The sequence below is a fragment of the Xenopus laevis genome, chromosome 1L (assembly GCF_017654675.1).
Source record: "Xenopus laevis strain J_2021 chromosome 1L, Xenopus_laevis_v10.1, whole genome shotgun sequence".
Taxonomy (NCBI): Eukaryota; Metazoa; Chordata; class Amphibia; order Anura; family Pipidae; genus Xenopus; species Xenopus laevis.
This window is the reverse complement of record NC_054371.1, coordinates 139,639,451-139,654,853: the sequence shown is the minus strand read 5'-3', so window position 1 is coordinate 139,654,853 and position 15,403 is coordinate 139,639,451. Positions and strand designations below refer to the sequence as shown.

General features: G+C 35.3%; 1 protein-coding gene across 3 annotated transcripts in view; it reads right to left on the bottom strand.

The window, feature by feature from the left end:
* Positions 1–1,134: 1,134 nt before the first annotated feature.
* cbwd2.L (COBW domain containing 1, gene 2 L homeolog) overlaps positions 1,135–15,403 on the bottom strand; it is a 40,217-nt gene continuing 25,948 nt past the window's right edge. For all 3 annotated transcript variants that reach the window (XM_041581023.1, NM_001093453.1, XM_041581025.1), the window contains 6 exon segments: positions 15,354–15,403; positions 12,743–12,791; positions 4,617–4,685; positions 4,460–4,525; positions 3,514–3,646; positions 1,135–2,049 (listed from right to left, as the gene is read on the bottom strand). The exon segment at positions 15,354–15,403 is cut by the window's right edge and continues 7 nt beyond it. In XM_041581023.1, the coding sequence (XP_041436957.1) occupies positions 1,991–2,049; positions 3,514–3,646; positions 4,460–4,525; positions 4,617–4,685; positions 12,743–12,791; positions 15,354–15,403 (426 nt within the window). In that variant the 3' untranslated portion in view covers positions 1,135–1,990.

The window sequence follows — 15,403 nt, the reverse complement described above, 5'->3', positions numbered from 1 at the left end:
CAGAGATGTAGATTCTGCGGTGGTAGCAATTAATGGGTGGCAATACAGAAAAGATAAAATGAGGAATTCAGATGAAAAGGACAAACCCAGGGAAATCTAAGGGAAATCAAATGTCCCAAGTCAAATATGCCATTCAGTGTTGGCAACGCAGTCGGATATGTCAGCATTATCATGTGACGACTCCACAAACTGCTGTTGCCATCAAGATGGCTTCCCTCCAGTCAGACTTACCTTTTCCTTATTAGAAACCTCTGGATTGCACTTCAGTCTAGAAGCAGTGAATAAGGTGCTGTTTACAGTATTAAAGGGGTTGTTAACATTTCAATTAACTTTTAGTATGATGTAGAGAGTGATATTCCAGTTTGTAATTTCAGCAGTATGGTTGCTAGAGTACAAATTACCCTAGTAACCATGCACTTATTCCAATACAAGACTGTAATACGAATAGGAGAGGCCTGGATGGAAAGATATTTAATAAAAAGAAGCAATAACAATAAATGTGTAGCCTTACAGAGCATTTGTTTTTAGATTGGGTCACTGATACCCCCATACCATTTGAAAGCTGGACAGAGTAAAAAAAAATGAAGGCCAATTGAAATTGTTGTGTCTGTAGGGCTCATTTATCAAAATATTAAAATGTATCGCTCCAGCAATTATTTAAAAACACACACACCCATTTTTTGCATATTGCTTATCCTGGCCATGGACAACAGGAGAATGTTCCCAAGAGATAAACATCCTCTTTTCACGTATCCCTGTTAGTGTGCTCTGCATGCAATTACTGTCTCCTCCTTCCTGCAATTAGTGTGCTTGGTGTATACCCTATGATATCCCTTATACATAATAAAAAGCACTGTTTGTCCAAGTGCAGTGAGCCACAGCAACCAATAAAATGTTTGCTTTTAAACAGGTGACAAGTAAATGCTTCCTGCTGATGGGTTGCTATAAGTAATTAGAGCATTAGCAAGCTTTGTGCTTTTTAAAACTTTTCCCTAAATGTTTCCAATGACGTGTTGAATAACTTTGCTGGTTTGTGGCCGATGCAACTCAAGTTCCGCACACTTTGTTAATCCCACTCATCTGTTTTGCTAGAGATATGTTGGCGATGCTTTAGAAACTCTCACATTCAATTCATTGCTTTCAGATGCCATTTATAGAAGTTTCATGCAGTAATTCTGATTCAAAATAAGGCTATTTAAAAATAATTTTGTTCAAATGACAGTTTGGTTCCTCAAGACATATAATACACAGGAGCCGCATCTATCCTGAAAAATATGTCCTTATAAACAGTTTTTATACACAGTGCTTAATGATGTCACTTGTCACAACAGTGTAAGAAATAATGTGCGCCTTGCCATAAAATCACCGAAAAGTTCCATGACCTGTAGAAAAAAATACTAAAAAAAAAAAAGTGTGATACTGTAGGTAAAGGATATATTGGCTGCACCTCATTTGCAAGTTACTTGTATAACAGTTATGTTGCTATGGAGTATTATGGAGACCACACACAAGTCGACTAACAGGTAGAATGAAGTGATATCATGGGATTTGCCCACTATAAAATATAAGGATATTAGAAGTCTGGCTAGTTGTTTTTTAAGAGAAGCCTTTATATTGTCATAAAACTCCTTGAGGACTTTTTAATATCGTCATAATTACAACAGGGGTAAATCATTCCCTGTGTGAAAAGGTGTCAGATTTCATCCGTATAAAAAAAACTGTATATAAATGTAAGAATCCCTTTGCATATGTCTCACACACCACAATCTAATATTCAGCAGGATTAGAATAAAGCCAAATACAAGGAATGATATTGGACAGGGGTATTTACATTATTCAACATATAATAATGTCATCAATAGTACTAACAATCAACATCTTATTTAAATTAACATTAGGACCAAATTCAGAAAAAAAAGCACAGCATCTGCACTGCCGCAAACTGTGGCTGAATGCAAAAATTTTCACCATGTTCACATGTACAGTAATATCAGGATTTCATAGCTGACCGAAACAGCTGCACGAGTATCTTCTTATCCAGATGTCTACCTGCAGTAAGCAAAGGTAAATGTTTTGTTTTTAGTTAAGGCACCACAGATCAAATCAGCATGTAAGTTAAGGTAAGGATAAAATAGTCATTTTCCCTTGAATGTTATAAGTAATCATTTTCAATTTGTGTATAGTATTGCTCTCTACAGACATCTGCAATGATCTGCCCTTTCCATGCATTTGCTTTAAGCCAAAACTCCTACCTACTAGGTACTATGGCTCGTTAACCAATGACTGGCACAAGCCCTGTATACAAAGCCGGGATCCAAGACAATACTATTTGGCCCAGCACTCTGCTTTTTTGAGGGACACCTTATATGTGTTTTAGAGACACTAGGGCTCATTTATCAACACAGGGCTAATTTGCGCCTTGCCATAATCCAGAGCAAGTGATTATCTTTTTTTTTTTTTTTTTTTTTATTTAATTGCTTGCCAAGGCTTACTGCCAGGTACAAATATGCACAGTTTTGATAAATAAACCTAATGTGTTTTAATTAAATGTTCACCTTTAAATTAACTTTCTTCAAGATACAGAATGTCCTATTTTTAGCAATGTGTTAACTGGTCTTTTTTGTTTTATATTTCTTTTTAATTATTTGCTTCTTCTGCCTTGTTTCAGCTTTCAAATGGGATGGTCACTGACTCCAGCAGCCAAAACTATTGCTTTGAGAGTCCCCAAGTTTATTATTACTTTTTAATACTGAACAAGCTACATTAAAAAAACACAACAAAATAAAAAAGAAGATGAATAGCAAATTTTCTAAAGCGGTCAACATCATACTGAATGTTAATTTAAATATCAACTCCCCCTTATTCACCCCCAGTTTATGCATATTGTAAGAGGCACACCATACAATGAAATTCAGACTAACAGCACTACCTTTTGCATCATTGTGCCACCAAACCTTAAGAATTAAGTAGAGATTCAGTGAATGCACTACTTTGGGTTCGGGCCAAATCCCTAACCGAATCTGAATTTGCATATGTAATTTAGGACAAAAAAATAGGTTAAAAAGAAAAACAAAATGGCAATTTTCTGGTTTCTATTACAAAAAGGATTTGTATTGGGCACTTGGATTGAACCAAATCCTGCTGAAAAAAAGGCAGACTCCTGACCACATCCTGAACCGAATTCTGGATTCAGTGCATCCCTAGAATTGTCAACAAATCTCCATTCTCTCACCAAGCTCAGCAACCAATAAAAAGGCAGCATAAAATCTTTGAAAGCTGTACAGACAATATGTGTATGTGCTAGAGGTTACAAGTGTCATTTTATGGGAAAGGAAAAAAGGGTGTATTTTTGCCACTATTTGTTTTTTCTCTCTCACTATTTTTCTACAGTTTAATTTCAAAAGATATTTTAACTTTTAACTAAGCAAAATGATTGCCACCCATATTGTTTGTGCTTGTAATTAACAGATTCTACATTTACAAGTTTATTTTGTTACAGCACTACTATTTTACCTATAAAAACCATGCGGTTCACTCTGCTGTCATTGCTGTCCTGCCAGCTGATTTGGGTCTCTTCCAGATCATACAATTCATGGACACCTTGCAAAATCACCTGCTGAGGCTTGTCCGTGACTGACACCAATCCCTGAGAAAAATTACAAGTTATAATTTAAGAAATGGGTGAAGGATTATATTCACATTGAACAAGAAACATTGTACCAAAGGACAAAAAGTCAATCAACTTATAAAGTTGTTTGTGCAGTTTAAGCGTTTATAGATTTAAATGTGACATTTCATATGTAGAAAGCATAATAAGAGCTGTTAAAAATCAGTTACTATAGGTGTTGACCTAACATGTATTATTCAAATAACATCCCGAACACCATAAAAGGCTGGTACACTAGTGCTTCCTCCCCCAAGTTGGGGAAACAATGTTTGGATGATGTGCCCTTTAAGTGCTTAACTACCCAAGCAAGAATGCATAGCAACTAGTTGGATCAGTCTAGTGCAAAACAAAGAATGAAGGCTTTGTTTGCTAATGGTTAATGTACTAGTTAAACCCAAGAAGTGGTGTTTCACAAAACAACTTATTGCTGTGTTGTTTCCTTTGCCTGTAATATCACATTAACTTTGCCAATTCATCCTAAAAACTCACTTGTCTATGCAAGCACAAATGTTACTATAACTTTTTCAAAATAAAATAATGCAAATAAAATAATAATCGATAATAAGGACTACTAACTACTGTACTCACAGATTGCTTTCAGCCACAAACTTTTTAAGGTGTAGTATCCCTTTAACTTTTTGTAGGCTTTGAATAAAATGCTTGTTCTACCCTTCTATAACTTAAATGATGACTGGTTGCTATAGGTTCCCAGTCCAGAAGCAAATCTTGCATCCTTTATTATATAACCCCAAACATATCTATACACTCACAACTTTAATTATTATTATTCACCTTCAGTCTGATAACCTCCATGGCATTCCCAGTCATATTTATTACATTCTTCTCCCACAACAGATTCTGAAAACACAGGAAAATTATTCAACTTAATCATAAAAAAAAAAAAAAAGTTTCTTTTAAAATTTTTCTGTAACATTTAAGGTTTGTTAACCTGTATAAACAAATTCAAGTTTTCTTCAGATATACTGCCAGGCACTTCAAACGTCACTGTCACAATGCTCTGGAAAAGATCGGGAGGTAAAAAAAGTTAAATTTAGTGCAAATAAGTTGTTTACAGACAAAGGAAGTATTTCTACAGTCATATATCAGTGATGCCTTTTGATTTTTAAATGGTTCATAAAAACTAAATTTTGTTCTAATTACCTGACACATACCTGTCATTACCTCACAACTAATGACAAATTGTCATTATTAAGAAGGTTTTGTTCTTATACTAATAAGCAAAATTCAATACAAGCAAGAGTTATACACTCTGGGGCTCATTCATGGACACAAATATTTCCAGAAATGCGGGATGTTTTCTCAGTTGCCATCCCTGCAGCACTTGGAACATCAGCAGAAAAATGTACACGCATGGGACCTGTTATCCAGAATGCTCAGGATCAAGGGTTTTCTAGATAAGGGGTCTTAATGTAAATTGGAACCTCATACATCAAGTCGCTGAAAAGCATGTATAGAACAATAGAATTGTTTTTCCACCAATAAGGAATATTATAGCTTAGTTGGGATCAAGTACGAGGAACTGTTTTATTATTATTTAATTAATATGGAGTATATGGGAGATAACCTTCCTGTAATTCCGAGCTTTCTGGATAATGGGTTTATAGATAATGGATCCTATACTGGTACCTGTTGTAAATGGAGAGCAAGTTGCAATGCAACATCATAATTAATTAGCATCTATAGTGCAGAATACCAGTAAAAAATATATAATATGAGCATCATGTTTTGTGAAATTCATGATTTTGGGGCAGTTTCGCAAGTTAAAATGATATAGTATCTTACGTTTGATTTAATTCAAAGTGTCCAATAACAGAGCCAATTTTGGGAGTCTACATATAACATAGTATATACTACGTTAGAAAAAATCCATCGTCATAGAATGGTCTGTATACAAATGTTGCAATAAAAAAATATAGGACCAAGAAACACAATATCAGCGGTCAAATATCCTGGATCGAATATCGAGTTCATGAGTTATTTAAAACTCCCATGAATGCGAAATTCAACCAATTTATTACAAAAAAAGGAATTTTTGAATTTCGAGTGAAAAGGTTCGACCCGCAAACTCTAATCAAATTAGAATCTAATTAAATTCTAATTCGATTCGAGTTTTATCGCCAAAAAAAACTTGAATGTCAGGAAGGCTGCAAACAACTCCAAATTGATTTCAGGACGTCTTCCATAGGCTAAAACAACATTTTGGCTGGTTTAAGGAGGCGAATAGTCGAATTTGAGTTCTTAAAGGGCCAGTGTATGTTAAATCTTGAAAATTAAAATCGAATTTTTGAAAAAAACTTTTTAACAATTCCCTAGTCGAATATTACAGTTTTGGCCTTAAAACTTAAATTCGAATTTTCCCTGAAGGCTAAATAATACATTAATAGTACAATAATACCTCACTAGCTACAAGCACCATTTCTAATCTCTACCTTGTAGAGGCTTTTTATATCAGATCAGATATCTCAAATAATTTATTACACTAGTTGTTACATAAGCTACATCCAATAAGTTCTGTTCAACTCCTACGTCAAGCAGCGTGTGTGTATGTTTGTGTGTGAGACAATACATAAGCAGGAAGTAGAGCTGTTGTTGTTGAGTAACTGCTAAAGGTCTGTGAAAGTGGTCACACTTTGGACACACAGGGCAGTTTATTGCTTTGTTGATCTTTATAGTCACTTGCCAGCAGTGCTTACATCTTAGTCTTTGTTTTATGAGAAATTAACAGCTCTCCTTTTCACTTCATATGCTGCAATAATGTTCTTTAATCTGCACGGTGTTAACCTAAACACTGCCTTCTTACTCATGAGCTTGTTTGCAAGATAGAAATTCAATTCTCCCTCCTAACAGTTCCCTGCTAAATAAACAATAATCATTTTCTCAAGAAGATGCAATGGCTTAGTTTCCCTTTGAGGATCTGTTTGTTTCTTTTTTATTTTGTTTTCTACACAAATATACTTCAAATAACCCTGGACACAATGTGAGAGAACTTTAGAAGTAGGCCAATTAAAAACATTTGCACATTCTAATCTCTGCCACTTAATACTTTGTTTACTGAAAATACACACCTTATATTCAAAAAACGTTTTGTGGGAACCATCATCTAATTCCTTTCAAATGACCCGTATCACAACAACATTTATCCTCTGTCTAGGGTTTCCACTTTTTTCCTTCCTATAAATTCTCCCCTTTTGATAAAATTGCCATGAAATATTAGCTTTACTGGCCTGATGTAGTTATGTTTGCAAAACAAAAGAACACAAAATATAAAACGCAAACAGGGTATTTTACAAGTAATTATTATCCAATCATGCCTCATCTCTGCAGGTCAGTAATATATAGTGGAGGTATGAGATCAGCTATCCGGAAACTAGAATTACTGGGAAGGCCATCTCCCATAGACTCCATTTTAATCAAATAATTCCAATTTTTGAAAATGATTTCCTTTTTCTCTTCAATAATAAAACAGTATCTTGAACTTGATCCAAAACAAACATTTCATTGGTCCTTAATAGAGGCAAAACAATCCTACTGGCTATAAAGGGATAGTGATACTTCTCAGGTTTTAGCATAATTGATTTCATCAAAATATGCCTGTGTGTCCTTTAGACCATTTTCCACAATGTGACCTCTTTCTATGTAAACTGGACATAGGTCACTCCTCCTTTAAAAGAGTGTCGGACCCCGACACGTTCTTATGGTTCCTTGAGGCTTGTCAATCAGAGCTGCAAGGCCAGAATTTAAATCCTCCGCTCCTCCACCGCACTGCAAAACTCCTCTTCTGCACCGCTCTGTGCTGCTCATTTTTTTTAATGGTGTTTTTAACTTATTCTGCCTTACTTGATTATGTGTGGCCTGTGCCTGCCTGTCTTCCCAAAACTGGATCCTTAGTGCAGGAAAAGTCAAGCAGGCAGGAAAAGGACACGCATATATAACCTAGTAAGAGGGTATGAGTTAAAAGTGCCATCTGAAAAAAAGAAAAAACCTGAGCAGCACAGGAGAGTAGATTTTCAGAAAGAGGATGCTTTTATTTTTTCGCCCCCTATAGGAAGTAGTATCCTTCTCCACATGAGGAAGTGGAGTGTTTTTTTTTTTAAAAACAATATATTTTACTAATTTATGGGTTTATATCAGTAATTTTGTGATTAATAGTTATTATTGCCATAAAAGTAGAGCTCTAAGCACAAAACTAAAGGTGTCACTATCACTTTAATGTTTAAATGACTTTTTCAGTAGACTTAAGGTATGGAGATTTAAATTGAAAGTTCCTTTACCAAGCATTTCAATAACCGACATAACTAAACTCAAAAAACAAGATGAATGGTAATTTCACCACCGTCACCATCCCACATTCAAACCCATTTGGAATGCTGTGCTCGTCTACGTCAGGACCATGTAGGGGTCTAATCCTACGACCTTGTTCCACCCATCATTCCCTCTGTACTGCGTGGTATCTGATGTTGCTTAAACCAGAACTAATATATCATGGATGCTTTTCTTAGCCAGAAGAAGCCTCGTGGAATTAATGTCTTGTTTTCATATAGGGCATTTTTTGATCAATAATCAAATTACACATAAATTTTATGCATCTACACAAAACTGGTGAGATTAAAGAAAAGGGTTTAATGCAAATCCTTAATTTAATCCGTCTGCGTTTCTCGTCTTTAGAAAGTATATCCATTGCACTTACTACTGTATAAGCTTTAAGTTTATCTCCTCTATCTTGGCAGCTGATTGTATATGTCCTGCTGGATAAAAGCTTTTCATATTTACATTGCGACCACCTTCTCTATTTGAATGATCAGATCCAGATGCATTTCTTTTCTGGTGTGTTTCCTTACATGTTTAAGTATACATGATCTACATTATCACATGGATTTGTCAACATATTTCTTGCCACACTCACACTTCATTACACGCATAACTCCACATGTTTTACAACTGATTGATCTATCTATATCAAAGATCCTACTAGCAATTCTACCATGAACTGATTTAATTTTTTTGACACATTGACATGCTAAAATCAACACATTTATATTACCCCTTCACTTTTCCTGTTAACCAGGTCTGTTTCGAAGGTGTAATATAATGCCTGTGTACCAGCTTACCATGTGCATACATTTGGTTAGACTGCAAGCAAAAATGATTTGTGGCTTTTCTGGCAAAAACATCTTGTTTTGAAATACACCAATGATTTTAGAACTGGTTTACTTTTTGAATGCCTAGTGCTTGGACATAGTTCATTATCTTTGAGTTTAGTATTTCTTCAAACATTATTATGAAAAATATACATCAATATATAGTGAAGGGAGAGTTATCACTGAAACACCAACATTTGATTCTATAGCATATGAACACTTTCATGATTAGATCACACTACTAGGAAGAAAGCACACGGGATTCACTAAACCCATAGAAATTGTAAATGAGAAGGCATTTGCACACAGGAAGTTCACTATGCTAAATAAACTGCAAGGTTACGTCAGATGTTTTTTTTCCTTTGACAACCAAAAAGGTTTTTTTTTCATGGAATAGGAATATGCTACCAGGAAAGCATGATCTTACAGCATGGGTCATATAGGTATGACCAATTAGATCAACTCAGGACCAAATATATGAATAATATCTTCCATTGTGTTTGATTAAATTGCAAGGTTTTATCTGTTTGGGACAACTGGCCCAATAAGCAGATCTGATAGGAAGAGAACAGATATTGTAGGACTACAGGAAGGTCTGTTGAAACTCTCCAAGGTACTATACATGTCCAGATGGTTGGGCAGTATGATCTAAATCGGCCTGACCTAAGAGAGAGAGTGTGAGAGTGAGAGTGTGAGTGTGTGAGTGTGAGTGTGAGTGTGAGTGTGAGTGTGAGTGTGAGTGTGTGTGTGTGTGTGTGTGTGGCTAGCTAAAGTTTCAGCAAAAAATCTAATCTAAAAAAATATCATAACTTAAACTAAATTATATAATGGCCCAGAAAAGCAACTTGCAAGGGCTCACAATTGGTGGGAGGAATAAGAATATTGGTATATGGTTACTAAATTATTATTATATATGGTTATTAAATAGGCCCATGACTAAGCGCCCTGAATGGGTGCGAAATGCGTAGGGTGGATGGAGATGTAGACTTATATACTTTTAAACTTTATACAAATAAAATTATTCTTTTAATCTAATTCCTCTGGACCTGTGGATCCTTTGAGTGCCGGTCGGCCCTGCTTTTCTCTTTGCTGTGCCGCTCCCTGAAGCTGGGGGTCTGGGGCTGGTGCACCCGGACCACTTTCACTACTCGGTGAGTCATTTGCAATTCATTCTGGAGCACCTTGTCCTTTCCTAACTATTAAAATATAATTTATACACGGACATGCTCTTCACTGATGAGCTCTAACAGTAAAAGTGGTCTATAGCAATATCAAATCCCCAGGATGAGTATCAGTTTTAATTCTTGAAACATGACTACTGCATACTGTTGAGAAAAAAAATGACTGAACATATTGAAAGTTGGTGATTTAAGAGAAAGGCAAAACATTAATTTAATAATAACACGATATCCTCAATTTCAACTTATTTTCACCAAAAGCCAATTAGATAAATGCCAGTGAATAAAATGCTTATTGTGTTAGCTGTAATACTGACACTGCATTGAAATGCAAAATATAATTTCTGGAGTGCAATGTATTTGGCTTGCCATGTGCATTTGTACATGCTTTTGGTACAGAGTTGTTCACTCACAGAGCATTTCCATTCCCAAATAACAAGTGGTCATTTCAATAAAAAAAGAACAACTAGCTGTTTCCCAGCAAGGTTCCCTTCTGTTATAATGGCATTGTTTAGTAGACGTTAGGTTCTTTCAAAAGCTAATTTACTAACTAGAGGATGCTTAGAGAAATAAAAGGTTTTCTTGCAGCTATTTTATTTACATTTAATGTGACTAAGCTTTGTGACAAAAAACAGGACATTGAAAAACACAGTAAACCTGGTTTGTTTGATTAGAAGCAAGGTAAGAAGTAATCCTGCAAATCTGAAGTGAAAATTAGCACACATAGCAGTGAGTACCGTCAGGTATCTGACTAAAAACAGAGCTGCAATATACAGAACACGTACAGTATCTCTAAGTGCAACTAACAATGGCACAAAAATAGAGGATGAATGCAAAAATATGAAAAGAGGAGAACAAAAAAAAGTGACCCATCTAGTTGCACCTTCTCATCTATAAGGTCCAGAATCTCAGATGGTTAAAATGTAACTTTTAATAAATAATTACTTAAAACCTATATGTCCAGTGATGGTCATGTTAAAACTAAAATTAGGAACAAGGAGATAGAACAACAGGAGGCAGTGGGTTAGGTGCAGGAATGGATAAGATGAGAGTCTAGTCCATCCGATTCGTGTGCTATGCAGCAACCTGAGGTTTGGATACAGAACTGATTAGGTTTGCCCCCTTCATCCACGTGGAATACCAACCCCTTCACCCACACAGAGTCCCCTCCCAAACCGTGGATGAATTAGGGTTCCCAATTCTCAACATGGTCCTGAGATACTACAGGTCTGTTTTGGCCCTATTCAGTATGAGGTATTCAATCCCCAAAACAACTCAGCATTATGTCCACAACCCATTAGTTAAATAACTCTCTGTTCCCAGCCACCAACCCCTTCACCCATACGGAGCACCCTCCCAATCCTGGATGAACATTAGTCTCTGAAATCTGTTAAAGTTCTAACACCTTGCCTAACAAATTAAAAATGTGTTTTAACCATCATATACGAGATTCTGAACCTTATAGATGGGAAGGTGCAACTAGATGGGTCAATTTTTCTTCTCCTCTTTTCATATTTGATTAATTGGACCCTGCACTGATGGATGACGCTCCCTGATTTCTAACTTCTGTGAATGCAAAAATATGCATTACTCATCACTGACGCTATTTACAAACTTATGAGTGCCAGTTTGCCTATTCAGCCTTCTATTATGAACTGTATGCAAAAATACTTATGAATTATGGAACACCTGGCAGAAATTTTACATTTTGCCCCTACAGGGTTGGTCCATAAACACAAATGAATTGCACCAAGTGAATATATTATTACTCAATTCACTTACTAGTAAATTTAAAAAAAAAAAAAAAAAAAACTTTTGATATAGCATTTGGCTTCACTTTGTTCTCCCCATGAATTATCTATTTTAAGAAATAGCATTTTACCTACTTCCTATTAAAAGAAAAAAAATTCAGGGACATATACTATCATGAACAGTACAGTATACAGTATATTACCCCTGTAACTTTTTTTTTTAAATTAGATTATGGCCCCAAAATGGGTTACACATAATATTATATCAAACAATCACTTATCGTCACACTGTAAAACATTATTCATATGCTAATGTTATTTTGAGATTAAGCGATTCTAGTGTCCACGTTCACATAGCTAATACAGATTTATGGGGTATAACTTATTTTATTCCGCAATACTGATTGCAACGGCTGATAAGCTGCTCCATCTAGTGGCTGACTAACATTGTAACATGTTTTAGTATAGAAAACCTCAATATCTAGCTAATCAACATTGTTGGATATTTGTACAATTTAGTCACATAATTGTAATGTTATTTGTATACTAATTGACTGAGCTGTGCAAAAAGTGCAGTTGTAAGTACTTCAACTTGCAATACACACAACAAACTGGGTTGCTGGTCAGCAATTTTTTATTCTCTCTTACTAACACTGATACAAGGTCTCATGAGAGATCCCAAAAATGTACCGACAACCATACAGTTCAATCTGAAACCGACGGAATTTTCATAAAAGTTGTCATTTGGTACAGATACTGATCAAATATCAAGACGATTGCAGCTTGTTATGGTGGGTTTAGTTTACAAAATGGCTTAACTGAAAATTCCCCATAGACCGGATAATTATTAGAGACAGGAGTCTTATTGGTACCTTACTGTGTTCTTATTATTCTTTATTTAAAATGCACTAAAACAAAATAATCGTATTTAAATATCTTTATAGAATGCAAATATTTTATAAGAACAGGTATAAATTAAATTGTTACCTTATCAAGATGAGGATGGCCTGTACTAGTCACCAGTTTATCCTGCAAACTGAAAACTAAAATTACTTACAAACACCAATTTAAAATCCATTGCCCCATATGTAACAAGTTAGCACACTTCAGCTCTCCACCACTGGTAACCATAAGCACATTCATTACAAGAGACAAAGCAATGTTTGATTATACTGCAGTGCAGTAGAAGTATCCAAAAAACAGCTGTAAACAAAGCATGCAAATAATTCCCCTGTCTGTTGTTATTATAAGAGAAACAAAATATACACAGAAGCTGCTTGCATTAAACAAAGCTGTAATTCAGGTAACTATAATTTCTTACATAACATAAACTAGACTTGATTTCCACCTTCGGTGTTTCCCAGTAGTAGCTCAGTAAGCCAAGTGTTGACTTTCTAAACTATTATAATTAGACACATTAGTTGGTACATTTTGCAGCAGCTACAGCCCCTACTGAATGTGCTTACACTGGTCATTACTTACTAAAGTTGGTCACAGAACAGTTACAACTAATACTTTAGTGGCGGCATTTCTTTGATACATAAGAGCGAGGAAAATTAAACTAGATCATTTTATAAAGCTACTTAAAAAAAAAAGTATAAGCAGTATATGGGTACTGCTTTTGGCTGATTACCATACACTATTCATAATGGTGTTGCTAAATGTGAGTGGTTTCCCTTCATAAAACATAGGGATCATTTATCATATGTTGTATGTTTTTAAATAATGAGGCTTTCTCCTTTTTTCTGTTTTTACCTTTTTCTTCTCTGGGCTGGAATGATTTGGTACAGATCAGAAACAAATTACGCGTACGGTTTGCATCAGGTGTCAATGATTTGAAAGGGTGTTATTATTCAGAGCTGCAGCTGAGCTGGGCCAAACACCCTACTGAAAATGTATGTGTTCAATTGCTAACAGCAGCTGAACACATTCAAACGAATCGACATATTCAGTAGCTTTGATAAACGTGTCAATGCTGTTACAAATGTTAGGAAACTGTTGCTAAAGAGGAAAAATAATTAAACCGTGAATAATACTTCTGGATTCCCCAGGATGAATTTTTAAAAATCTGCCCAATATTGTTTTCAAATAGAATACTACAAATAATGACTTTTTTCAATTGCTTTATATTTTCTAAATGTATTTTTTATAATTAGTTTACTTTTCCCTTTTTATGTTTCTCAGAAGTAGCTCAGTAAGCCTTGTTGCTGGGCCCCTAACCTTTGGTATCTGTTAACCATATTCATATATAGAGATCTGTATAAACACATTTTTCAAGTGGGAAACATTTTATTGGTTGCTGCAAAAAAAATAAATATAATTAGTAATACCTGTAGCACACTAGAATTAAAGTTTAGGTGAGCTGTCCTTATATAAAACAAATGTCCTTTGTTTTGAGGTCCTTTGCCAGCACCCTGTAAATGAGTGTAGAAAAAAAGTATCCTGATAAAACAAATATCTCATTATGGTCTACTTTAGAATTAAAGACAAAGCCGTGTTCCTTTGTTTGCACCAGTTGTAATAGTGTCACATTCTCTGCATTTTCCAACATTTGTCCAACATAATAGAAAATGTTTGCCAGTGCCAGGATTTGCAATGTCCTGACAGGCTAAGCAGTCTGATACCAAAACTTACTTATAAAATAACTCTGGTGGTAACAACAGTTGCTTCTTATTCCTTTTAATATCAATGGGAAAATAATAAATGAAGGAAGAATAGCTGCTGCCTTCTATGCCCCCTATACACAGTGGCAGCTTGCACTCGTAAAAATACTTATCAAACAGAATAATTTCCTTTTGAATTGTGAGACAGGTGCTTTAACTTCTGCAGGCACATAGTGTCACAGCCTAATCAAAAGCCTTAAGCAGACATTAATGAGACATTTGGAGAAGATTTACAGCCAAATATTGTTTAACAGATTACGTTCCCTGTCAATTGTTACACACTCATCTGTATGGGGTCTGGCAGGGACTTCAAAACAAAACATCTGCAAGGTTTTAAGAGGGTCGGCATGGGGTAAATTGGTAACAGTGGGCATGAAAGAAGGGAGGGAAAGTGTATGTGTAGACAAGCGGTTGGAAAGAATAGGAAACTATAGGGGTTGTGGCAGGAAGGGTGTCATGTTTAATCCCTCGCAGCTGGTTAATCTTGAAAGGATTGCTTTAGCTATTTATTACCTGTGCTTAAAGCAAATCCGTGCTAAAGAGGGAATCAAAGGCCCATTATTAAATAGTTCATTAAGTAGTAGTAGGACACCCACAAGCTAAAAAATCTCCACCTTACAGAGGAAAGAAACTTGAAAAATATTTAAATGATATAAATACATGATCTAAAGTGGTGGTGGTGGGACAATTAATGGAAAATGAAGTGTAAGTAAAGCTACTTTGCTACTTTTTTTTTTGGAAAGTAATGAAGTGCCCATGGAAATTAAAGAGAGACAGACTTCAAAAGGGTAAAAAATGATGGTGACATTTAGAACAAGTAAAATGGCAATTTTGAAAATGTAGTTAAGAGCAGACTGACAATGTTTATAAAACAAACATGGAATGAAAAGAAATATAATTAAAGGATTAAAATGTGCATTCCTAATATACATTACCTTCTCCCAGACAGGCTGTCAAATGCATGTAGGTCCAATATATCCATTAA